Below are 27,706 nucleotides of genomic sequence, written 5' to 3' on the forward strand. Positions count from 1 at the left end.
TGATGACCATATTCCCAGTGCTCATAGTATCAGCTAATATACAATTGTCTTATTAATGGTACAATTAATTGCCTCTCATCTTGCTTTATGTCAAGGCTAGTTTGTAGGTTATTATTTTACAAAGAAGAATACAGTATAGGCATGGGATGGATCTATTATCCTGAATGCTTGGGAGTTGGAGTTCTAGAATTTTTTTTTCTGTGCATTGGATCTCTATACCCAATGTCTGCAAAAAAATACAGTTTAAACATGAAATAATCCCAATTGAATTGTTTTGCCACCAATATGGATATACACAGCTTAGTTACTGGATATGAGATTCCATACCTGTATTGTATTTTAAGCTGTATGCAGAGATTTTTAAATAAACAATATAATCCATGAGTGGTTCCTCCAATAAGCAAATGAACAAAATGGAAAACTGAACTAACCAATGATCTCCACCAGCCCATTTAGGGTCGTAAGCAGAACAGCATGTTCTTGCCTTTTATAACCTAAACCCTTGCAATTAGGGATGGGCGAATTTTTTCGCTTGGTTCCCCACAAAAATGACGCCCATAGACTTCTATGGTGTTGTGCGTCAAAATAAATAGACGCACGTCAAAAAAATTTTGCCGCGCGACAAATTTTTTTTGACGCCCATAGACTTTAATGGGCGTCTGCGACATTTCGCCAGCGGCGAATTTTTGGCGAAACTAAAATTCGCCCATCCCTACTTGCAATATATATAATAAGGCACAGTTTTATTACAACCAACACAATGTCTGATCAGTGATCAGTATATTCTACCTGCTGACTGGTTTGGGCGTGGACAAACTTAGTACATTTATTATATAACCCCATTACAGTATTATAAAGAAGAATAGAAAGCATATTTCCCCCTGGTAAACTGTCTTGATCATTATCTGATATTTTGATAAATATGTCCTATTGTTTCCGCAGTCAGAACCAGAAGTGCAAAAAATATAAACAACTAGACAAATGCTGGTTAATTGCAATTACATTTATTTGAAAACTTTAAAAAAAAAAAAGTTTTTTAAAATTAATGTATTGGAAAGTTGCTTTGAAATAATAGATAATTTTCTTGCACTATATAAGCTTTGTGTGGGGATTTGTACTGGATTACTTCAGAGCACTGCCAAATATGTGTTTTGTAACTGCTAATAAAATTACATTGTAACAGATATTCTGCCTTGGATTGCTCTCCTCATTCTACTGGCTACGTTGTGTGGGGATTTCTTTAACAGGGAATTATGCCATCACTACCTAACATCCACAATGACTATTGCACATTTGAAAACATTCACCTTCAAAATGCTGAGAGCTCTACATTTTTAATATTATTTTCATGTATTATTCAATGCCATTTTTTGTAAACCAGTACAGAATTAAACTTGGTTGAGATTGTTTGATACCTTGAAAATGGTGATAATTATAGGGCCAGCATTAAAAAGCTATTCACTCTCAGCATGTGAGAGCCATACCTGTCATGTAGGTTAAAGATCATTGAGAGATCATTTGCAGAAATGCAAGAACAATAAAGCATGCAGGAGTATTGATATATCAGTTCTTTCAAAAAGAAGTAGAACATAATAAACATTTAGTTTAGTAAAATTGTAAACATTCAAGTCATACTGCTACTATTCTCATATAAGCAAAATCTGGTGAATTCCAACTACACTGTACAAAAGGTTTTGAAAAGTATGAAAAGTTTTGTTCGCTTATGTAGTGTGTGTGTGTATGTACAGTATATATATATATATACATACATGCTGTACACACACACACTACATAAGCTGAATAACACTTTTCAAAACCTATATATATATATATATATATATATATATATATATATATATATATATATATATATATATATATATATATATATATATATATATATATATATATATATATATATATATATATATATATATATATACACGTAGTGTATACTGAAAACAGTAAGTTTTTTCCATAGTTTTCAATAAGTTCTTTGCTGTGTATATTTTTAAGCATATTTATGATGCTGTGTAAAACACTGTGTAAAAAATCACTGGTGATATTACCCATTGCAACCAATCAGCAATTAGATTTCAACAGTCACCTACAAGTAAGAAAGCAAAAGCAAATATCTGTTTGGTTGCTATGGGCAACATCTCCGGTAATTTTTTACACAATGCTTTACACAGCATCATTAATAGGTCCTTTATTGCTTATAGTTAGCCTGTCACAAATTCAAGGGTTATTTAATAAATTAAGTATTGCTTCAATCTGTAAACAATACATGCTTATTAATGGCTTCTTTAAATCACTTATACAAGCATATAAACTGTGCTTTCTTTTTCATTCTTTGGGTCAGATTCAGTTTGGTTTAGTGAGAAAAGGGTTTATCATGTGAAAACTCATGGGGGCATATTTATCAAAGTCCTATATAGTGAAATTCTGCCACTCTCCATTCATTTCTATGGAATTTTGAACAACGTATTTATCAAAGGATGACCTTTCACTTTCACCCATTGATAAATACTCTTTTAAAAATCCCATAGAAATGAATGGAGAGTGGCGGAATTTCACTCCAGAGGACTGTGACGACCTCTAACTTCACTCTTTGATAAATATACCCCATGGATGGGATTTAATTTGAGATGCAATTCAATTCAGAAAAAGTTATCTCACTGTTTATCACGTAAAAACTCTATGGAAAACAGTAAAACTGAGCACAAGTGAAGAAGTTTTTTTCTCCACAGCTGAATCTCATCCATGACTTCACATGATAAACAATGAGATTTAGCTCACTGAATTGAATCTGGCCCATTATATTGAAGGTGCATTTAAAGGTATCATATCCAATTATTTGGTTGTCACCGGTCTGACAAATCAACAAGTGATCTGGAACCCTCCTCATACAAGTGCTGGTCAGTCAAACAGAAAACTGGGCTAATACATGACTCCGCTACTCTTATGGGTTCATTTTCAGGTATTGATTCACCCAGAATCAGAATTTACATTGATCATTCAAATCAATTCTTTTACTACCCATATAAAATTGTGCTCAGTCTCAGGCTGCCACCTACATGGCTGGAACTAGGGGTAGGCAGAAGAGTCACCTACCTAGAGTGCAACAAAGGCAGGAGCACAGGGCAGTTATCTCCTCTGCCTACCCGTAGTCTGGACTCTCTTGCCTATGCCACCCGTTGCCGCACTCTCCCTACCCTCAGCTTTACCACACATTCACACACTGTATCGCAAGTGTGCGCACAGGGGGGCGAGGTAGCTGGCTAGGTTGCCTAGAGCTCCGGGCTGGCTTGGCCCACCTCTAGCAACCTGAACATTATGATACTTGATGCTAACTTTATTAATAGGCATGGATAATTATGCAAAATAGGTGACTAATTTAGCCATGTGCAGATAGTTTAACAATGTATCTGTGTACATTAATAAATACTTATTCTCTTCTGCATAATTAACACTTCATTGTTTGGTGTACTATCTGGAGTTATAATCAACATCATCATTTATAGTGCCAGTGGGAAAAGCACCTTATTAGGAGCTACTCACAAACAAGTCCAATGAAAAAAAAAGTATATAAATAAAAAAAAATGCTTATGGTTATGCCCAACAATAACAAAGAATAACATTGTTAATCATTTTTAATTTTTAAATTATCTAGTTTTAATTTCTCTAGGTTACCTCATCTCCTTGCTGAGGCCGCATTAAAGAAACTCGGTCGTACTGTCTTCTTAACAAAGCCCAAAGTGCATCAAGTCGTCCCTTGTAAAGAAAGTGCTGTGTTATTATAGTTTATTAAAAGTAACAGTAAACATTTCTGTATATTACCAATTATTTTATCATATGATAGTTACATTTGCTCTGCAAAATCTAGGTGGCATTATTCCTCTTGATATTTCTTTTACCTGTGGAACAGTATATCATCCTTGTCTACTATAAACTTTGCAATCATTTGGCCTATGACACAAAATTCTTTCTTAGCTACTGTCTTACTTTTCAAACCACACAGTTTATCATTTTTGGGTACTTCCTTCACACCAGACATGGCTGTTGGAGAGCTTTAAAGGAAAACTATACCCCCAAACAATGTAGGTCTCTATAAAAAGATATTGCATAAAACAAATCATATGTAAAACCCTGCTTCATGTAAATAAAAAAATTTCATAGTAATATCCTTTTCTAGTAGTATGCGCCATTGAGTAATCATGAATAGAAAATTGTCATTTTAAAAAATAAGGGCCACCCCCTGGGATTGTAGGATTCACGGTACACACAAACAAACCAAACAAACTATACTTCTTAGGTCACATGAACCAATTAACAGACAGAATTTTGTTGTTTGCTTCAACACTTCTTCCTGTTTCAGTTAGGGGCATATTTATCAAGGGTCGAATTTCAAATTGAAAAAACTTCAAAATTGTAATTCAAAAAGACCAACCGAAATTAAGTCAAAGTTTTTTTTGGGTCGAATAGGTCCCTTTTTGATCGAATAGGTCCGTATACAAATCGTTTGAATAGGAATATCAAGGAATATCGCATTTGATCGAATTCGATTCAAAGTTTCCCCCCCCCCCAAAAAAATAGATTTTTCAAAGTCCACCAATTGACTCCACATAGGTTCTAGGAGGCCTCCATAGGCTAAAACAGCAATTCGGCAGGTTTTAGATGGCGAATGGTCGAAGTCGCATTTTTAAAGAGACAGTACATGATAAATTTCTATATTCAAATTTTCGAATTTTTTGCAAATTCAAATCGAATTTGGAATATTCCCTAGTCAAAGTACACAAAAATACCTTGAAATTCGAATTTTTTAAATTCAAAGATTCACTTCGACCTTAGATAAATCTGCCCCTTAGAGTTGCAGCATTTCTGGTCAGGTGATCTGAGGCAGCAGACAGACCATCACAAAATTGTGGTTCAAGGCAAGAGATGTAAAAGGGCAATATTTACTTAAATATATATACCAGTTGTTATATCTCAGTAATGCAGACAGGCTATCAATTCACCATATTTATTTCACACACACAGAGAGACTAGCTTCCCAGTCTCCTCCCACTATTCCCAAGGCACAGCTTATGCAAATACACAACACCAGTTAAGATTTTTTAATATGTCACTTAATATGATATAAACAATCTGTTGCTTAAGTATTAATTTTAGGGGTATAGCTTTCCTTTAATGCACAGTCCTTAACTTATCCTATTTCCCTTACATACTTCCTCACCTGTCAAATGAATTTCATATTATTGTCCTTAGTAGCACCTCTCTTTCACCCAAGCACCCTAATTTCCATTCACAAAATGGAACTTTTCTCCATTAGCTTCCATATCTGAATCTGATATTTTCGTACCTGCAGATAGCATGTAACCTCCCTAAAGCTAGGTTTTATATTTGGATCAGCCCTCGTTTTTATTCTCAAAATGTTTTTCTCTCTCTAGTCCTACACTAATTCCTGTTACTTTCAGCTATAGAATATAACAAAAATATTTTCCTACCTCACTAAAGATCCGACGAAGGCACTTGTTTATACATTTATCCTTTCACTTTTGAAGTACTGTGACCCCCCTATAATATGGCTGTCCAACCAGGTTAAAGTACTCATTCGATCTTTCATTTTCATATAGTTTATAGTTATTTACTCAAAGTAACCATTTAGGGTGTTCCTAACCCCTCTGACCTCATTGTGTATAGTTTGACAGTTTTTTTTTTGTTTGTTCTGTATGTGTATTGAAGCTATTATTCAATGTTAGGCAGGGGCGTTTCAGGCAGTAATGCCACCTGAGGTGGCATTCGCAATGCCGCCCGCCCTGCCGCCCGTCACCCTCACCTTAATAGCCGACGGGGGTTCCAGTGGAGTCCACATTGATAGCGCAGAGAGTGCTCCTGGTAATGTCCGCAGAGCTGCCGCCTGAGGCAAGGTGCTCACCTTGCCTCATGGCTGAAACACCCCTGATGTTAGGGACCTGGAATTTTCTGGATAAGGGATCTTACCATAATTTGGTTTACCGTTTTTAAGGGTTTAATTAAGTGCTGTCCAACTGGCGTTCTCCACAACCCCTTTTTGTGCCCCCCACATGAAAGTATGCCTACTGTGACTGTTTTCCTTGTGTAAGATTTAAAGTGTATCAGTACTGAGATTAACTGGCCCCTGCATTATTAACACCTCAAATTCAGATAGTAAATTCCTGCATTGTTCACACTTTATGTAGCACAGTATGAACTGTTCATTTTAGAGTTGTCCTAATAAGTTCCCCTGTCTCCTGCTGTATTCTGCCCTCCCTATCTTCCCTGTGTGTGTGCCATACTCTGCCTGCCCAATTCTCCCTGTGTGTGCCATACTCTGCCTTATGCTCCCTGTGTGTGCCCTACTGTGCCTGCCCTATGCTCCCTGTGTTTGCCCTACTGCCCTCCCTATCTTCCCTGTGTGTGTGCCATACTCTGCCTGCCCTATTCTCTGTGTGTGCCATACTCTGCTGCCTTATGCTCCCTCTGTGTGCCCTATTATGCCTGCACTACACTACCTGTGGTATGTGAGTCTTGTAGGCCTTGTGCTGGAGGTTTGTTAGCATTTCGATTTTTAGGTTGTTAGGGTGCCTAAGGTGTTTAATTATGTGCTGGGGGTTGCTGTGTTATCAACAGAGGTGGAGGAGGCATATGGATTTAAGGGTATGTTTTAATATGACTTACATTTTCACATATGAGTGATGAGTGATATCCCTGCAGTGAGCACCAATCATTTGGGGGCAAATTCACTAAGCGCCGAAGCGCTAGCGTTTGGCATTTTCGTTACTGCGCAAATTCACGTAGTTTCGCTAGTGTTACTTCGCACCCTTACGCCTGGCGAATTTTCGCTAGCGAAGTAACTACGCAAATTCACAAAACGCACGCAGTGTACTGAACGCTACCTTTTACACTAGACTTCCTTCGCCACCTCAGACCTGGCGAAGCGCAATAGAGTAGATAGGGATTGTTTCAAAAAAAGTCAAAATTTTTTCTAACTCCCAAAAAACGCTGGCGTGTTTTCTACATTATGGGTGATAGGCTGAAAAAGATCCTTCCCCCCTACATTTCCTGACTCATGGCAACTTACCTAGACAGTGGGCACATGTGTAGGGCAAAATAAAATTTTAATTTGATGACTTGAAGGTTTTCTAGGCATTTGTAGTGCTGATACGTATTCCTCCATTGAAATTTGAATTTGGCGCCGTATGCAAATTAGCCTTCGCTAGCGTAACTTCGCTTTACATAGCGAATCAACGCTAGCGCAACTTCGCAACCTTACGCTACCCCTGACACAACTTCGGATTTTAGTGAATTTGCGGAGCGCTGCCGAAACTACGCCTGGCGAAGTGCGGCGAACTTCGCATCTTAGTGAATTTGCCCCTTGGTTTTTTTGGTATGTTACCACCATTAACATAAACATGGTCTTGAAAAATTTTGTGGTAACATGGGTGTGGTTTAAAGTGGGTGTGGTTAAAAAACAGTGAGTGGTCAACACTTGCTTGAATGGCTTCCATTATCGGCCCTCCACCATATAGGCCAGAACAATTCCTGCCCTCGTTACCACAGAAGCTGGCCAGCACTGGTCTAACCACATGTGATTTCCTGAACTCACGCCTGGTTTTTGCTTCAATTATCTTGGCAGCTGTGTGTTTTTTTCCCAGAATGAACTTTTTAAAAAATAATAAGTTTATCCCTTAGTCTTCTAAAAAAAAAAAACAATTGAATTATTTTGCCACAAATATGCATTTATGAGCTAAGTTAGCCTTAATTACAAGGTACTATTTTATTATTACAGAGAAAAATTATTTGCTCAAAATTGACTCTGTGGGAGATGGCCTTGCTGTAATTCAGAGTTCCTGAATAATAACATTTAAGATGGCAGTTTATTTTAACAGAAAATTAAATCGATAAATTTAACAAAACTTACCTTGATAGGCGTGTACCATTTTGTTTGATGTGCTGGTGAGGTAGGCTTTGGTTTTTTAGGTGTTGATAGAGACAGCTCTTCCTCCTCTGGCATTGTCACTACAGCATTCTTTGCCTTTTCCAGTCTTGCTCCTTCTTCTGTGGAACCTTTATCCCCCCACCGTACCTAAAAAATATACCATATAAACTCTGTAAGGATACAATTAGAAAAAGCAATTACAGTTTGCAATCTCATATGAAGCCACTTTTAATCTAAATGTACTTGAATATGAAACCACTTGTAATCTAAATATACTCAAACAATAAAGAGAAGAATAAAACCCAATATAGAGGTGTTCACTTTATGCTGACCCCACTGTGACTCGTATAATAATTACTAATTCTCTTAATATCCTCTAATAAAGGAAGTCCTTTCCCACACCTTGGGTTCAGCACTATTTCTGCAGTACATTGATGCTGCCAGGAAAGTCGGGGAAGAGCAAGCTTGTAGTTCTACTGTGCTTGCCATGTCTCTTCCTCATTTTTATAACATTGATCATATTTAGTGATGGGCAAATTTCTCCCATTTCGCTTCACCGAAAAATTTGTAAATTCCCTGCAAAATTTGCGAAACGGCAAAAAATTCACGAAAAGATCGTGAAAATCTGAATGGTTCACAAAAAAAAAATCGTGAAAATTGGCAATTGATGAAAAAGATGCTTGCGTCAATTTTGATCCTGGCATAAAAGTCAATGGGCATCCGAATAGTGTTGATGTCTGGTGATTCTGATGCGAGTCCAGAATTTATTGACGCCGGCAAAATTTTGCCAGTGAATTTTTGCTGGAGATTCGTGAATTTATTCTACAGCTGCGAAGCGCGGAAATTCACCACAAATTCGTTCCAGCCAAATTTATTCGCCCATCACTAATCATATTGGCTGGCAATACTATTCATACTATGTAGATGAAAAATATGTAACAGAGCAAGTACAGTAGTGATGTTGTTGCTGCCCTGACTTTTTTTTCCTTTTCTTGCCCTGACTTTCCTGCTAAATGATTATGAAGTCTGCAACAATTACTTGGTTTGGGAGAAGTAATCTAAGCATCAATGTATATGGTATTTTTGTGTATTTGTGTGAATTATAAAGTATTTATATTTAATTGTATTTGAGAACTAGATCCAAAATACATAATCAAATACATCAGTGTTATCATTAGTTGTTACTGCAAACCTGTACACCAGAAAGCAGGACTTTTTTTCTTTACGGTAAACATCTTAGAAAACAGGGTGGAAAATAAGGGAAGAAACAACCCCTAAACATTACCGCACCTGTGAACCTCATTGACACAGGCAGTATCTAAGATGGCAATGGAAAAACACAAAAATGAATTCATCATTAACGGAAAGCATTATTCTGGAGAATGCCTTGTCCATGGCACAAACTGTAATTTTCACACACATAAAACATTATGGGGTCCATTTACTTAGCTCGAGTGAAGGTATAGAGGAAAATATACTTCGAATTTCGAATGTTTTATTTGGCTACTTCGACCATCGAATGGGCTACTTCGACCTTCGACTACGATTTCGAATCGAACGATTCGAACTAAAAATCGTTCGACTATTCGACCATTCGAAAGTCGAAGTACCGTACTACACAATTAAACATGTCTTTGTGTTCTAGAGTTATGTTTATGGAAAAATAAATAGAAAATAACCCTAGTAATTATTCAATGTATTTTCTACATACTGACATTCCTCTGAGCATCTTGCAATGTTAAACTCTGTTAACACCACAAGTTAATGCAAAGTTGGAACATGGAGAAGTATTGGTTTCTGAGGCTTGATAATGTCACTAAGAAAGGCTCAGAAAGTATTTAGAAGTTTTGTTCTGCGCTGTTGTATTTATAGGAAAGATTACCATGTAGAACAGTGCAACTATTAGTGGCAGCTGAAAGAGCCTTTCTCATAATGGAAAAAAAAAATCACTAAAAATTCCTAAGCTAAGAATTTACTCATTCATTTGAATGAGTTAAAAATATCTTAACGACTGAAATCTTTTAATTGCTCTTTCTTTACAGCAACTAACACTCCATTGTATGAGCACTGTGAGGTTAATGGCCTCCAAAACATTAAAACAAAGAACTACACATACTGTAATTGGAAAAGAAACAAGATGATTCTCATATGTTTTATAGATCAAATGAAGAAAACAGAATGCATTCTTTCATATCGTCTTAATTAGGAACTGATGTCATACAGCTTGAGTTCCAACATTTGTCTTTCTATTTTGTCGAAAGCAGTAAGACAGAAAACGAGTTCAAATTACAGTAACTACAATGAAACATACCTCCATTCTTTTAATTCCACCAACTCCTCGCCCACCATAATAGCTAGCATCTACAGTAGGCCATTTCTTTGGAGGTAATACTTCTTCGGGCTCCTGTAACAAAAGGAAAACTGTGCAAATTTAGAATTTTCTCTGCAAAATATTTAATATCTTATTTCCATATCTTAAATTATAAAAACAGTGTTTAATCACAAAGTTGCTCAAGGGGAACGTGTGTAAAGTTCCTTTGTAAACAGTATTTCACTGGCAGCAATTTGCATATTGTACTGCCCTATGGCATTATAAACAAACACTTGTCAGTAACACAGAAATTGAGCATAATACAAGCTCAAACTCCCTTATTTATGAAAGATTAAGCAGACATTAAGGGGCCAATTCATTAACTTCAGGTGAAGGAATAGAAGAAAAAAAAACTTCGAATTTTGAAGTTTTTTTTGGCTACTTCGACCATCGAATAGGCTACTTCGACCTTCGACTACGACTTCGAATCGAAGGATTCGAACCAAAAATCGTTCGACTATTCGACTATTCGAAGTACTGTCTCTTTAAGAAAAAACTTCGACCCCCTAGTTCGCCACCTAAAAGCTACCGAACCCAATGTTAGCCTATGGGGAAGGTCCCCATAGACTTGCCTAACTTTTTTTGGTCAAAGGATAATCCTTCGATTGTTGGATTAAAATCCTTCGAATCGTTCGATTCGAAGGATTTAATCGTTCGATCGAACGATTATTCCTTCGATCGTTTGATCAAAGTATTTGCGCAAAATCCTTCGACTTCGATATTCGAAAATCTAAATCTAGGGTTAATTAACCCTCGTTACTCGACCCTTGATGAATTTGCCCCTAAGGGGCACATTTACTTAGGGTCGAATATCCAGGGTTAAAAAAAATCGTTCCATTGAACGATTAAATCCTTAGAAACGTTCGATTCGAAGGATTTTAATCCATTTGATCGAACAATTTTTCTTCGACCAAAAAAAGATAGCAAAGCCTATCGGGACCTTCCCCATAGGCTAACATTGACTTCGGTAGGTTTTAGGTGGCGAACTAGGGGGTCAAGGTTTTTTTTTAAAGAGACAGTACTTCGACTATCGAATAGTCGTATAGTGGAACGATATTTAGTTTGAATCGTTCGATTCAAAGTCGTAGTCGAAGGTCGAAGTAGCCCATTCGATGGTCGAAGTAGCCAAAAAAAACATTCAAAATTCGAAGTTTTTTTTATTCTATTCCTTCACCACATGCCACCTTACTCTGCACCTTGCAGAAAATACTACTGAGAATACGGTTATATAGACTGTATTCACCTACCCATACCTATGTTCAACTTCACGAAGTACACAATTTTTAAAATACTGTATATAGTAACTACTGTACCCCCTATTGTAAAATATAAGCATAATATGAGACACATTTATTAAGGGTCGTATTTTGAATTCATGTTTTTTTAAACTCACTTTAACACCCATAAATTCGAAATTTGACTAGTCGAAATGTATTAATAACATCTAATTTTTTAAACTCAAAAAATTTAAACAACCCGAAAACTCAAATCAAATTTGATTCGAATTTTAAAGACTTGATTTGAATGTAAATATTTGATTTGAGTTTTTTTTTTTGAATGTCAGAAAGGCTACAAACATCACCAAATTGATCCCTTGTCCTCTCCCATTCACTTATACAGTAATTCAGCAGATTTTAGGTGGTGAATAGTCGACTTTGAGTTCTTAAAGGGCCAGAGTGTGATAAATCTCGAAATTCTAATTAAAACTCAAGTCGAGTGTGGAAAATTCACAATTCGAATTTGAGAGAAATTAGAAAATTTGTATTCTTATTCGAAATTTTAATTTTGAACCTTAATAAATCTGCCCCTATAAGTCACCAAGGAATTTCATTACCCTATAAACAGGTCAAGGAACTCTGAGGTGACTTCTAAGAGACTCATATTTTAGAGGTGGCACATTATTATAATACAAACGTTTCATTAAGTAACATGACAGAAATTACATCACTGAGCAGCAATTATAACTGATGACATCAATAAGTACAATTTATATTTTACTGGATGTTCATATATCTTGTCTATTATATTTGGATAACGTACTATTATTGTTATGCAATAACGAAGTCATTGAAGTAAAAGATGCCTATTAATATCCTAATATTTTGAAGAGGGGGAAATACAGTAGATGTGCTGTTTGAACATGTGTTGGGAGTACTAGAAATGAGTGAAACTGCTGGACTTCATACTGCTCTGCTCAGTCAATAGTTTGCAGAGAGTAGTGCTCACACCACACGATTCATAGACTAGATTGAGGAATACAATGCATCCAACCAGGGTTTTACCAAATCTGCCAAATCCTCAAAACATCACAGAAATTAATCCTGAATCCTAATTTGCATATTATGGTCAGGGAAAGTTGAAAAATTTATCTTTGATAAAATAATTGTCACATTGAGTAGCGTAGACCTTTACTTTGAGTTTTGGTTAAGCCAAATCCTAAACTGAATCTTATGTGTCCCTAGTGTAGATATCTTACATCTTTAACTGACATGCTGTAGATTTTAAATCTAAAATACAAACTGCTCCTGTATGAAGGGTATTTGGTACCTTTCTTGAGGAAGGGCATTGTAAGCAATATATCTGTAATTGCCAAATGATATAAAATTTTGCAGGCCAGTCATACTGTATGCAAGATGACACAAAAGTTACACACACCATACAGACTTCAATTTATATATTGCAGCAATAAAGCCTTTTGTGACTTGTTTATTTTCTGAAAATTAAATACATAAAATAATAACAAAAATATTATAAGACATTAATAGGGATATTCACATAAAAAAAGAAAAAAAGCCATCTCTGGTAACTTTAAGAGCCAAATAACAATGCAGCCCCCCTCTTGACCCTGCTCTGAGAAGACTTAGGAGGGGGTGGCATTGGGGCAGCACCACCTCCTGGTCAATTTCCAACCATGAAGTAGTCAAGGAATTTGTCAGGAGATAGAAAGAGCTCTGGTCTGATGTTCTTCTGCTTAGAAAAGTTGTGAGAAAAGTTATCTGAGGTTTCTAATGTTTTTCATATACAAAAGAACATCGGACCAGCTCTCAACTTCCTTGACTACTTCATGGTTGCAAATTGACCGGCAGGTGGCTCTGTTCTAACAAAATTAATTCATATTAAGATTAACACGTCGCTTAATATCTTGTAATGAAAATAATGAATTAATGTAAAATAATGAATTGCAAAAGTGTTTAAAACACAACTCTCATCAATTTTATATTCACTTATTTTAAAGGTTTACTTCCTTTAAGAGTGTCTCCCCCAGACTGTGTTTGTGATTCTAACCGGCCATCTTACTGAGAAATGTGGATGTATGGAACCCTTGGTATATAAACAAAAACTGGGGACCAGTGCACTGACAAAGGCACATAGAAATACTGTAATTGACATTAAGGGGCAGATTTATCAAGGGTCAAAGTGAATTAGAGGGAATTTTCAAAGTACAAAAATTAGAAATTTTAAATAATTTTTTGGATACTTCGACCATCAAATAGAATACTACGATTTTGAATTTACTTCGAATTCGATTAAAAAACCATAGTTTGAATATTAGATAATCGAAGTACTGTCGTTCGATTCGAATGATTTATTTGTTCGAACGATCGAACGATTTTACTTTGATCGTTCGATGGCCAAATTCGGTGAAAAATCCTTCAAATTCGATATTCGAAGTCTAAGGGGCACATTTACTTAGGGTCGAATATCGAGGGTTAATTAACCCTCGATATTCGACCATCGAAGTAAAATCCTTCGACATCGAATTCGAAGGATTTACCGTATTTCCTATGATCGCACGATCGAAGGAAAAATCTTCGATCGAACAATTAAATCCTTCGAATCGAACGATTCAGAGGATTTTAATCCATTGATGGAATGATTTTCCTTCCCCATAGGCTAACATTGCACCTCGGTAGGTTTTAGGTGGCGAAGTAAGGGGTCGAAGTTTTTTTTAAAGAGACAGTACGTCAACTATCGAATGGTCGAATAGTCTAATGATTTTTAGTTCGAATCGTTCGATTTGAAGTCGTAGTCGAAGGTCGAAGTAGCCAATTCGATGGTCGAAGTAGCCAAAAAAAACATTCGAAATTCAAAGTTCTTTTTCTTCAATTCCTTCACTCGAGCTCAGTAAATGTGCCCCTAAGTATTTCAATTTGAGGGAAGAATTTCAAAGTATTTATCACTTCGAAATTCGACCCTTGATAAATCTGCTCCTAGACTTATTGGTAGTCTTCACTTTTAAAATGACTACTAGTCGATTTATTTTCTCTGTTTCTGAGGAATTACAGCAGGAAGGAAATTATACTGTGGTAGGCAAGATACCTCTATAATACACAAAATCCATGAATATCTTGTAAATTATATCCTTATAAACGGTGAGTTCTGATGTCATCAGTTATAAACGGTGAGTTCTGATGTCATTTCTGTCAAATGACTCACTAAAATTTGTGTATTATATTAAATAAAGTACCCCCATTTGTAAAATATAAGGATATTAGAAGTTACCTCGGAGTTCCATGACCTGTATAAAAAAACTCAGCCTTTGGCCTCGTGAAACTCCTCGGTAACTTATAATATCCTTATATTTTACAAGAGGGGGTACTTTATTCACTATATTATAATGGTCTTGAATAACATTATATAAACACAAGTGAATACTGACCTCAACTGGAACTGGTTTTGGTGGAGGAGGAGGATCTTTGATAACCTAAAAATAATGGTACAAAAATAATAAATAAAATTATTCACTTTATATTACATTACATTATTTTGACCACAGTTACAAACATATATTTACTATGCAGAGCATCAAGTATTTTTTAAAAAGGAAGTTTATCATTTATGTCTCTCATTGTCTTTTCCTGAAACTAGTTTTCTTAATAAAGTGTTAATTAAAGTAAGCTAGGACAGCTGAAACATTTATCATGTACAAGGAGGCCAATAAGGCATGCAAAAAAAGACAAGCCAAAGTAGAGATGGAAAAGGGTATTGCAGTGAAGAGTAAAATTACAAAAAATATTTTTTAAATATGTAAATAGTAAAAAAATTATGGGATGGACCCCTTATTATCTTAGGGAGGTCAGTTGGTTGGTTGACAAAATCAGGGAAAAAGCAGAGATTCTGAACTATTATATTTTGTCTACACAACTGAGGAACCGATTAATGAAGGTTTCCTTACCAATTCTAGTAATACAACTACTGATGTAGGGGTCATGCAAGAGGAAATTCAAAAGAGACTAGAACATGTATGGGTAAACAAAGCTCTGGGACCTGATGGTATTAATCCAAGGATACTAAATGAGCTTAGCTCTGTGATTGCCATTTTTTCAAGATTCATTGAGGTCTAGAAAGATACTGAGAGATTGGCAAATTGACACTATTCAAAAAGGGATCCTGTTCTCAGTCTGAAATCTATAGGCAATTAGTCAGTGGTAGTGAAGCATTTGGAAGGGGTAATAAGGGATAATTGACTTCACCTCAATACTATGGGGCACATTTACAAAGCTCGAGTGAAGGATTCGAATAAAAAAAACTTCGAATTTCGAAGTGTTTTTTGGCTACTTCGACCATCGAATGGGCTAGTTCGACCTTCGACTACGACTTCGACTACGAATCGAACGATTCGAACTAAAAATCGTTCGACTATTCGACCGTTCGATAATCGAAGTACTGTCTCTTTAAGAAAAACTTCGACCCCCCTAAAAAGCTAAAAAGCTAAAAGCTACCGAACTCAATGTTAGCCTATGGGGAAGGTCCCCATAGGCTTGCCTATGTTTTTTTGATCGAAGGATATTCCTTCGATCGTTGGATTAAAATCCTTCGAATCGTTCGATTCGAAGGATTTAATCGTATTAGCGCTAAATTTAATCGTATTAGCGCTAAATCGTTCGACTTCGATATTCGAAGTCGAACGATTTTAGTTCCTGGTCGAATATCGAGGGTTAATTAACCCTCGATATTCGACCCATAGTAAATCTGCCCCTATAAGTTTGTGCCAACATGGTTTTATGCGCAGCAGATTTTGCCAAACTAATTTAATTGCCTTTTATGTGGAGGTGAGCAGGAATCTTGACTTGGGATGGCAGTGGATGTAATACTTTGTATACTTTGCTAAAGCATTTGATACAGTACCACACAAAAGATTACTGGTTAAATTATGCAAAATTGGCTTGGAACAAAATATTTTGCTGTCTGAAGGATAGATTACAAGGTTGAAATTAATGTGTGTATGTATGTATGTGCAATGGCATTCATATGGGGGGGTTGAATGTAATAGACTTTGGTCGTTTTTCATCCTAACTTAGCTATGTAACTTCAAGACCTACTTATCAAAATTTAAATTTGTCTAGTTTTAGAGGTTTCCACTACTTTGAATCAACTAAAAAAAATCCAGATATAAAAACTTGATTGAATAGAAATTAGTCAAAAACTCAAAACCCCTGAATTTGTGAGTTTACAAACTCAAAACAACATTTGAAAAACTCACAAAAAAATTGCTTAAAGGAGATGTAAAGGTAAAAAAATATTCCATCTACAGCTTCTTCACCTAAAAAGAAGCATATTTTCAATTTAGTCCAGTTAGCAAATCAGTACACTTTCTGTAAAATAATCAATGTTCCTCTTCTTCTGGAAGCTTTGCATTCCGAATAGTGATTGGCGAATTTATTCACCAGTCATGGATTCACAGTGAATGTCTGCATTTCGCCACCTGTGAAATTTTTTGCGAAACTGCTGCAAAAGTCATGGCGAAAAAGTCACTTGTGTAAAAATTGTCACACATCAACAATAAATAACTGGGTGTTTATTTATGACTGAGGCTACTCTTAATGAGAAACAGTCCCCACACTGCTTCTTTGCTCTTCGGAATGCAGAACATCGCTGATCCTTTCTTATTACTCTGGCCAGCTGGCTGTGAAAGGATCTCAGCGCAGCTTCCATAGGGAGAGGAACAGTAAATAAACTGCAGAAGATCGATTACTTTACAGAAAGGGTACTGATTTTCTAACTGAAGTATACTGAAAAGATGCTTCTTTGTAGGTGAAAAAGCAGTAGATGGATTGTTTTTTAAATTTTAAATTTTATCTAGGACAACTCCAATTGACTTCTACATGAACTTGCCATCTTCTAGATGCCGTTTTTTAAAATTTGAGTCTTTCACGTTTTTTGTGCTTAATAGATTTCTAAAATTTGAGTTTTTGAAAATCTAATACAAACTTATGAGTTTTAGGTAATAAAACTTGAACTGGAGCAAAAATTTGAATTCATGTGTTCATATATCAACTCCTATATTTTCAGTGTGGAGTAATAGCTCTTCAAAATCGTTGAGCTCCAACACCTATCCACTATACATGTTGGAAATGCTTCATAGGGGCAAACAACTTTATAGTTTAACCCCATATTTAATAAAAGGCACTAAGTTTTCCCAGGAGTAGTACCCATGGCAACCAATTAGATGTTTGCTTTTAAACAGGTGACCAGTAATTGCTGCCGTTTTATTGGTTGCTATGGGTTACTGCCCCAGGGCAAACTTAGTACCTTTTATTACATAACCCCCTATGAGTTTTTCCATAAGGTTTCATGAAAATCTGTAAGAAGTCTTTGAGGAAATTTGAATTGAATTAGGATAGAAATTAACTATATCACATTGAATCTGGTTAAATATTTTAGTTATTTATAAACTTTGGTAATTAATACTTTTCCTGTTCTTAAAAAAGGGTCAGAATTTTATTTTTTAACCTTCTTTCTAGAAGACACACTTAGCAAAGATAACTTTGTATTTTCCCCATAAAGTCCCAGTTCATGAATTTTTGAGACAGCACAGATGTCTAAATGGAAAAATGCTCTCTCTAATGCAGGCAGCCTGCCACAAACCCACTATTGACAAAAGGGCCTTTCGGATCTTTAAATGTTGCAGATATTTTCTTAAAGTTTTGGGTCCATGTCCTTGAGTGTGGCAAAAATTACATCCCTCATAGTCTGAAATGAATAAAAAAATGTTTCTCTTTCCTATTCCTATATGTGTGAGAAAGACATATAATTAAATAATAATATTGAGATTAACGGAAGGAAGTAAGAAGATCACAGTATGTTTCTTAGAAAACTGCAGAAAAGGAAGTAACAAAGCAAGTGCTGAGAACATAACCACATTTGATTCAAATATGAATTTTTTTTCAGCAAGTTGCAGATTTCAGATAAAAAATTTTCAATGAACTTTGAAAAATGATGGTTATTTGAATGTAGTTTATATAACCAAACTGGCACCCAGGTATTAATTTTGTCTATGGAGTGCACCATTCCTTTGGTTATATATATATATATATATATATATATATATATATATATATATATATATATATATATATATATATATATATATATATATATATATATATATATATATATACACAACCTCCACGTCTTGACAAAAAGGTTTACATGCCTGGGTGCAGTGTCCCACGTATTTATCCAATTATCCAAACCAAAATGCAATAAGGTCCGCACTCTCAGGACGCACTCTAAGTCCTGAAAGTGTGGACCTTATTGCATTTTGGTTTATATATATATATATACTCAGAGTCTATGTTTAAAGCCTCTTAATGTGAGATATTGATAGAGTGCCAAGCAATGGATAAATTATAAAAAAATTCATTAATTTATGCAATAAAATAATTGAAAGTTTTGTCTGGTGTTTCAGTCTGGCAGCTCAGTGATCCAGGTGCATTCTGTTACAATTTGATACATTTAGTTGATACAATTACTTGATACATTTCTTAGCAGTATCTGTGGAATATTATCAACTATTGTATCACTTATAACAACTCCCTTTAATGAAGCTCAGTGATTCTGCTCAGCAGGGACAAAGATAACAAATGTATGTATGTAAGGTAACTAAATGTATCAATTTAGAACAGTTAAAAAATCAGCGACCCCCCCTCCCAGAGCTGGTTTAGAAGGTGAAAAACTCAACTTTATACAAATAGAAAATAGAAAGTAATTGGAAAAAGTCTTTATTTCTGAACTGAACTGAAAAAAGTTTTGAAGCTGAACAACCCCTTTAAGGCGTTAGCCTAGTAGCTATCTGATCAACATTGGTTACGCGATCAATATTGTATGTCATGCTAGAGACTCTGGTTCAATCCCCTGTGGAAACTCCTTCTGACAGTAGACAAGTTGTTCAATCTCCTGGTGTCCCACCATACTTAAATTCATAGGAAGAGGGTGATTGGTACCATGACAACTGCATCACACCTTTATACTTTTTTTTTACATTTTACGTTGTGTCAATAAGCCCTTGCAGTAAATCCTTCTAAAACCACCTATCCAGGATGAGTTCAGATGTAATGTTTTAAACAATCCCCACATACCAGACAAGCAGGTTGTAGCATAGCATCTGCTTTGTCTCTTTGCCCTGATCACCAGCACAAACAGCCACCTGGGTAAAGCTCAGTCACAGAGGCGCTCCACCAATGAGGCGATCTGAGATGCTCGCCTGAGGCGGCTGCGCCAGGGAGGTTTCCAGGGGCAGCAAAAAGCCGATATGGTACCTTTAAGAGCTGATTTTTCGTTTTTTAAACCGGAAATTCGGCCGTACTATTGTGAGAGAGCGTAATAGCACTCTCCACACTAGTGTGCCTGCCTCCGCTCCCGACAGGTAAGCCGGCGAGGAGGGGCAGCATTGCCTCAGACGGCTCCTTCTACAGAATCAGCACTGCTAAGTCACACCATAACGGTGCTCAGCACATAGATCAGCTTATAAGCGTTCCCATCCAAAATCTCACAAGATTATCAGCAAGAAATATAATGATGACATCACAGGGTTTACCAGGTAGGTATTTTTTTCTAAAGTCACTAGTCAGTAGGGATGTAGCGAACCGCCGATAATGTGTTCGCGAACGCCGTTCGCGAACACCGGCAAAAATTGCGAACAGTTCGCGAACAGTTCGCGAACTTCGAACATCCGAAAATCGTTCGATTCGAACGATCGAAGGATTTTAATCGTTCGATCGAACGATTTTCGTTCGAATCGAACGAAAATCGTTCGATTTTAGCGATCGAATGGTCGAACGATTTTGACGCGAACGCCTATTGGCGAACGTCGCGCGACGTTCGCGAACTTGCGGCGGACGCGAACAGCCGATGTTCGCGCAAACAAGTTCGCCGGCGAACAGTCCGCGACATCCCTACTAGTCAGCAGCACCCCTTTGCCCCCCCCAGAAAAGCTCAAATAGACACATTGTTTTTATATTTAAATTTTTTTAAGGCAAACAGGTTTGGGGAGGCTTAGCCTACCCAACCCTTAATGAAAATCAGCTTGTGTTTAAATTGTGTAAAGCAATTTGTGACCCACACAAAAATTGCTATATAAAAGTGATGAAAAATAATCCATATCTTGCTTACACAGTGGGGTTTTTTTTTCACTGAATGTCCTCCTTCCCATTCTAAACAGGGCAATTTGTTAAAAACTCCTTGCCTTGAAACAGACTAACATACCCCTCCCCTCTCTACACTGGTAAAAGTGTTTTATCATATATATTTCTTAATAAAACAATGGACAAAAAGTATGTTCAGCACAAGCCTTAAGGTCCCCATACACTGAGAGATCCGCTCGTTTGGCAATGTCGCCAAACGAGCGGATCTCCCTCCGATATGCCCACCTTGAGGTGGGCAATATTGGGCTGATCCGATCGTGGGCCCTAGGGCCCAACGAACGGATCCTAACGATGCCTTAACGGGCGGTCGGATCGCGGGACCGCATCAACTAATAGATGCGGCCGCGATCCGACGGGATTTTCTGTCCCATCCGATCGAGATCTGGCCGATCTCGATCGGTGAAGCCCGTCGGGGGCCCCATACACGGGCCAATAAGCTGCCGACACGGTCTGTCGGCAGCTTTTATCGGCCCGTGTATGGCCACCTTTATTCAATGAGCTCATGTTGAAAAGGAGTGTAGGAGTGTATACTGTGCCTTTGAAAGCCCTATTCATTGAGCTGATGTTGAAAAGGGTGTATACTGTGCATTTAATAGCAATGGTGATAGCAGGTGGGCTCCCATATTCTTCCTTTGCTGTGTTTTTTTCACAAATGGTAAAATACCACCATATGTAACACCATTCTGTACAGAAAGAAATTTAATACACCAAACCTCTGTCCAGAAGATGTTCTACATATTCTAACAATGAAATTAATTCCCATCCTTTATTGTAAACCACAGAACTCTGCAAATACTCTGTGGTCAGGTGAAGCAAAATACCCACATCCTATATCCCCCACTTAAAAATACCAAAATTGTACTCAATCTAATTATGATTGCTAAGCCGACGAAAAAGACTATTTAGCAGAATCATTTTTGCTGCAATTTATGATGAAAATTGTGTTAAATTATTCAGTGCTGTGCTAAACTACTATCACTTCCTGAGCTGCTATCACTTCCATATTCAGCATATGGAAGTGGGACTTACTATTTGCCAGAAACCTACAAGGAGAATATAGTAAGTTGACTAACTATAAGCATAAATACTGCAAATTTGGATGTTTTATAAAAACTTAACTTACCACTTTGCAACAAAGAGGCCAGAACCACCACAATAAGGCAATGGCAACCAGGAGTAATATCACTAAAATTGCAATGACTGCAGCAATGCCATTAGTCTATGAAGGCAAAAAAAACAATTACAAACAGAGAAAAACACAGGATTTTTTTTCCAACTCCCACAATATTTTCACCTTATTTATAATACTGTGTAAAATGATGAATGCAATGTAAATGGTGTTAACACTGTAAAAAGCTGTATAAAATAAATAGCATATTTATCTAAGTGTTTATTTTTGTTTTTTTACAACTCTGGATTGCCACATTTGACTCCATTATTTTACACAGGCAGAAGTTGCTCTGGTAAAAAAACATAGCTTTCGACGAGTGCTGTTTAACACCTTGTGATGAGTATGATAAGTTCTACTCTGTAGTGATTCGCATATTCCCAGTTTTTGACTAAATTATATCACCGTGTCCTTTAGTACAGGGCATGTATTTAACCATTTATCCAAGCAGTTAAACTTTAACAAACAAACTTCACATTCACTGGAGGTTATCTAGATGATGCCAAGGTTAGGCCTAAATAAATATTTAAGCATTGACATCATGCTACCATCTGAACCTGTGAATAAACACCTGCATAGCACAGTATTGGTAATCCACATAGTTCCAGATATAGTAGCAGATTGGCGCTTTCTCTACTAGCGGTGAAAACACCACATATAACAAAGGCTGCTCTTTCTGTGCTCTCCAATGTTTTTTTCTATTTTATTTTCCTATGAGTAAGTGTTTGTATTGTACTGTACAGCTTTAATATGGCTCAGTTTTCCTAAACTATGTATTATTTTCTCATCGTGTTTTCTCTGCTAACTTATTTATGCAATAGGTACAATAATTCATAGCTGCCAATCAGCAAGTAGCATTTAGCCTGTTTAGAAGGCATATAGAAGGAACATTATTTGGCTTACTGCACCTAGGCAATTTTCGATAAAAGCCACTACTATTTGTTAATATAGTAGATTTACATTATTTTCTGCACCAGTGTCTTACATTGTTTTAGTTATATTTTATATTAACCCCTGGGTTAATTAACAACCAGACTACAATATTTTATCATATGGAATTGCTACACTGTAATCCAGTATCTCTGTATGTCTACCAGTGAGCCTACATTGCTTTGTGTCAGACTTTTTAGTTTTATGTTTGCAACCACTGTGTACAGGAAACAACAACATTTGCAACAAATATTTATATATATTTGCCTTACTGCCGGTGAGTTTTCTTAGGCATGATATGGCTATGGCGGCAAAGACTGGCACTTACACAGCTGGAAGCAGTGATTGTTTGTGGGTTAGTGAGTGGAGTTTTTCCGTTGTTCACGCTCACCCAAACTTCCATAGTCCTAAAAGAAAATCATGACTCTCATGAACAAGTTTTTTTAATTTTGAAGACAAAATTTGATAAGATAAAATTCAAAGTGGATATAACAATTTCTGAAATCACTATTTAATAAGGTACAATATTCCATTGCATATGTAATAATTTGCTGTACCTGTAATTTAACATAAAAAATAATATGCCTTTAGAATGACTACTTAAGCCACTCCTTGTGGCAAAAGATCCAAGTATAGGAGAAGGGAGAGGAACTCCAGCAGTATCACTGCAAACAACTTTTTATTCCAGGCAGTGGTAAACACAACATTTTTTGGGTTCAGTACCCTTTATCAAGTGAATAAGGACCATTAACACATGCACCCATTTAAAACTCAATTGCACTTTGACCTATACAACATAGTGCAGTCTGGGTAATCAATTTAAAGAAAAATGTAGTAACACATTTACCAACATTGGTGTGTATATAGGTTATATTACAACACAAAATTAGTGAAGCCAGTGCTCAGACCATAATTATGTGCACACATAAGAAGTAATAAATGAAAAATACAAAAACTCAAAGCCACACTCTCTGTTTTTCTGTAACATGGATTCTCTGCTAGAGGCTGCTGGGAGTTGCAGTCCATAGTGTGGGTGTGCTGACTAGCAGTGAAAGGATAAAGTGACACTTGTATCTGTGTGGGTAACATTGTTAACACATAAATAGTGAAGCCAGTGCTCAGACCATAATTGTGTACACTCCATTGACTTCAATGAGTTTCGTGAATTTTTCGCCATTTTGCGAATTTGCCAGCACAGATTCACCCATAGCTAATCTATAACATTTATTGAAATTTATAAACAGAACAATCTATGCATTATGAATCAACCATACTTATTTTTATTAATGCATTTTCAAAGATGTGTTTCTACTTATAGGAAAGTGGAATCTGTCTGCATCAATATTGATCAATGCACCAACTTCAATAGACTTCCATGGGGTTCAACATCCCAGACCAGTCATCCTTTTGGCTGGTCTGGAACAACAATCATTAATTTCAAAGCTGTCCTTAGATTAGCACAGAATGCACCCGAGAAGGAAGGGTGCTGGCTGTCAGTGCATGGTCAATATCTACACAGTTGGTTCAGGTTCTTTCTTTGCACCAGTAACATATTCCTTTAAACAGGTTACATTAGCAGGGCAATATATTGGGAGTAATTTAGAGTAGGAAATTGAAAGAAGCATTATCTTCAGCTGAATAGGATCATCATTAGCATACAGTAAAAATCTATTTTATCCCATTATCAGGATGGTTTCTAAAAAACAAATGCAATTTCAAATGCCCTCAGTTAATTCAGTTTTCTAACTAAAAACAAATGCAGATATACAGTATAGGGAGCAAGTTCAATTGTGGTCAATTTCATCATTTAAATTACAGCTCTTTCTTAGACATAAATGGTGTGGATTGGAATAGCACTTAACTAAATATGCACAGCAACTTTTAACTCTTTAAGTTCCAGGGTCCTTTGCCAGAGCAACATAGCTTGTTACCAGCAAGGACTTTATGCAGCATAGATCAAAAAGGAAGACTGAAATATTGACAACTCTAGAACAATGGAATTTATATCAGAATTGCACATTTGAGGGTAGATTTACTAAGGGTCGAATTTTGAAGTTAAAAAAACTTCGAAATTCGACCCTCGAATTTAAATTTTTTGCGTATTCGAACAATCGAACTTCGAAAATTCACTCGAGCTTAGTAAATCTGCCCCTTAAAGGCACAGGGCTGCCTTTGCAGTCATAAAGGATGTACTAAAGTTGTGATAGAGGGGACTCTGAGATGAAAAAGTGGGACTTGAGGATTGTGAAGGGGACAGTGCCTGTGTGTAAGTGGACAGGGTTTGGTTGGATCATGGGCAGAAGTTTGATATAACTGGAGAGTGGATCAGGTGGATGATGGCTATGCATTTGAGTGACATTCTTTTCCATTGGGACACCATTATACTTTTAGGCTAGGCCCATAACCCAGAGGGCACATGTGACCAGCGAGTCATTGGGAGCATCTGGGCTACTAAGGTAGCCCTTGCAGTCTTTGTATGGTACCTCATAATTACTGATGGCCCTGTTACAAACACCTATGGGGGTTATGTAATAAATGGCACTAAGTTTGCCTAGGAGCAGTAACTCATAACAACCAATCAGCAGGTAGAATTTACTGGTCACCTGTTTGAAAGCAAATATCTTATTGGTTGCTATAGGTTACTGCTCCTGGGCAAACGTAGTGCATTTTATTACATATGGGGGTATATGTTCAAATGGACAAACTTGAAATCAGGCAGTTACCTGTAGCCCCCTAACTCTTTAGTTCAGGTTTGCCTGAGACTAATCAGATATGCCAAAAAAACTGGAAGGATTTATCTGCATGTTTCATTATTCTCTGTTCAAAGGAGGAAATCATGGGTTAGTAAGCAATGCAGTTTTAGACAGTCTTTGCTAATAAAAGACTCTTTTATTAAAAGGCCATTAACACATGTAATGTGTTAACACATGACCTTTTGTATGCATTGCAGTTTGGGCGCTAGTTCATAGTAAGAATATTAATGAGCTGGAAAGAATGGAGAAACATGCAAGCAAAATAGAAAAAGTAATGGAGTAATAAAATTAAAAATAAAGTTTTATCTAGAGAAAAGAAGCTTGAAAGGGGATATGATAAATTGACAAATATGATACCTCATATAATAGATAATCAGAGGATAGGATTGCTTTTGAAAACAGGACAAAAAAGGAAAATAGGCCACCCATTATTGACTGGGAGAATTTTTTTGTACCTAAAGCAATGATTTTTCAGAGAACGAAATTCTCTCCTATTTATTACATGTTTGGGACCAGGGCCAGAACTAGGGGTGGGCAAAAGAGGCATGTGCCTATGGCAAAGCTTAGGGAGCGTCTGGCACGTACCTTCCCTGTCACCTACTCCTATTCCAGCTGAGTGGGTTCTGCTTGTCAAAGTGTGTGGATGTTTGCCTGTTCGAGCACATGTTTGTGCTATTTTGGAAATGTATGTTTCTGTATTAGCGGGGCGGGTGACGACACAGCCAGCCATGTTGCCTGGGGCACCCAGGCAGACCTGGCCCAGCCCTTTATGGGACCTGTTACCCACAGTGCTCTGGACCTGGGGCTTTTCAGATAACGGTTCTTTCCATACTTTGGATCTTCATACATTTTCACATTTTTTTTTATGGTCAAAACTTTTAAATTCAAATTGTAAATTATCCATACTTAATTTGAGTTTTAATTGGAATTGAAATTTCAAGATTTATCATACTCTTGTACTTTAAGAACTCGAATTTGACTGTTCACCACCTAAAACCTGCCAAGTTTATGTATAAGTCAATAGGAGAGGTCCAATTTGGACATGTTATTAGCCTACCTGACATTCAAGTTTGTGTCAGAGAAAAAACTCAAATCAAGTTTAGTGTAATTCGATTCGAGTTTTCGAGTCGGTAAATTTTGTGCAAGTTTTAGATATTCAATTTTTTTAATAAATAACCCCCCAATCGCATTTCAAGTATATTCAAAGTTAAAGGAGTTTAAAAAAACATTGACATTCGACCTCTGATAAATGTGCCTATACGTCTACTAAAAAATCATGTAAACATTAAATAAACCCAATAAACTGGTCCTGTTTCCAGTATGAGTATGAATTATGTCTTAATGTACAAGGTGCTGTTTTATTATTACAGGGAAAAGGGAAATCATTTTTAAAAATTTGGATTATTTGGATAAAATGGAGTCTATGGAAAATGGCCTTTCCATGATTAAGAGCTTCCCGTATAATGGGTTTCCAGATAATGGATCCCATAGCTGTACTACAAATGAAAAGACTGTTATGACAACTTTTTATTCTAGCTTGTTCAAGAACCTACTAGGAATAACTCTCTTTTGGACCTTGTAATAACTAACAATACTGAACTCATCTCTAACATTTGTGTGGGTGAGCATTTAGGGAATAGTGATCATAACATGGTCTCCTTTGAGATTCTGTTGCAGAAGCAATTCTATAAGGGAGTAACTAAAACACTACATTTTAGACGTGCAAACTTTGACAGTATAAGGGCATCTCTGCAACATATTAAGTAGGAAATGCTTTTCACAGGGTTAAACACAGAACAAAAATGAGAAGTTTTTAAAATGCTGCTTAATAAATATACTTGTCAGTATATTCCACTTGTAAGCAAGGAACGTCGTTGCAAAGCAAATCCTTTTTGGTTCAATAGAAGCGTTGGTGTTGAGGTGGGTAAGAAAATACGTGCTTTTAAGGCTTTCAAGTTAGCTGGTACAGCCGAAACATTTATAAGGTACAAGGAGGCCAATAAATCATGCAAAGAAGCTATAAGGCAAGCTAAAATTGATATAGAAAAGGATATTGCAGCAAGTAGTAAAAAAAATCCAAAATTATTTTTTAAATAT

At 36.5% G+C, this 27,706-nt stretch overlaps 1 protein-coding gene across 1 annotated transcript in view; it reads right to left on the bottom strand.

Annotated features, from left to right (window-relative positions):
• The window catches only part of antxr2.S (ANTXR cell adhesion molecule 2 S homeolog), a 113,364-nt gene that overhangs the window by 38,551 nt on the left and 47,107 nt on the right, over positions 1-27,706 (bottom strand). Inside the window, exons 11-16 of the mRNA XM_018243549.2 lie at positions 23,185-23,263; positions 21,882-21,977; positions 14,992-15,036; positions 10,272-10,364; positions 7,943-8,107; positions 3,694-3,774 (exon numbers count right to left, since the gene is read on the bottom strand). Of these exons, the coding sequence (XP_018099038.1) occupies positions 3,694-3,774; positions 7,943-8,107; positions 10,272-10,364; positions 14,992-15,036; positions 21,882-21,977; positions 23,185-23,263 (559 nt within the window). The remainder of the gene's footprint in view (positions 1-3,693; positions 3,775-7,942; positions 8,108-10,271; positions 10,365-14,991; positions 15,037-21,881; positions 21,978-23,184; positions 23,264-27,706) is intronic.

Source organism: Xenopus laevis, chromosome 1S, assembly GCF_017654675.1.
Source record: "Xenopus laevis strain J_2021 chromosome 1S, Xenopus_laevis_v10.1, whole genome shotgun sequence".
NCBI classification, from domain to species: domain Eukaryota; kingdom Metazoa; phylum Chordata; class Amphibia; order Anura; family Pipidae; genus Xenopus; species Xenopus laevis.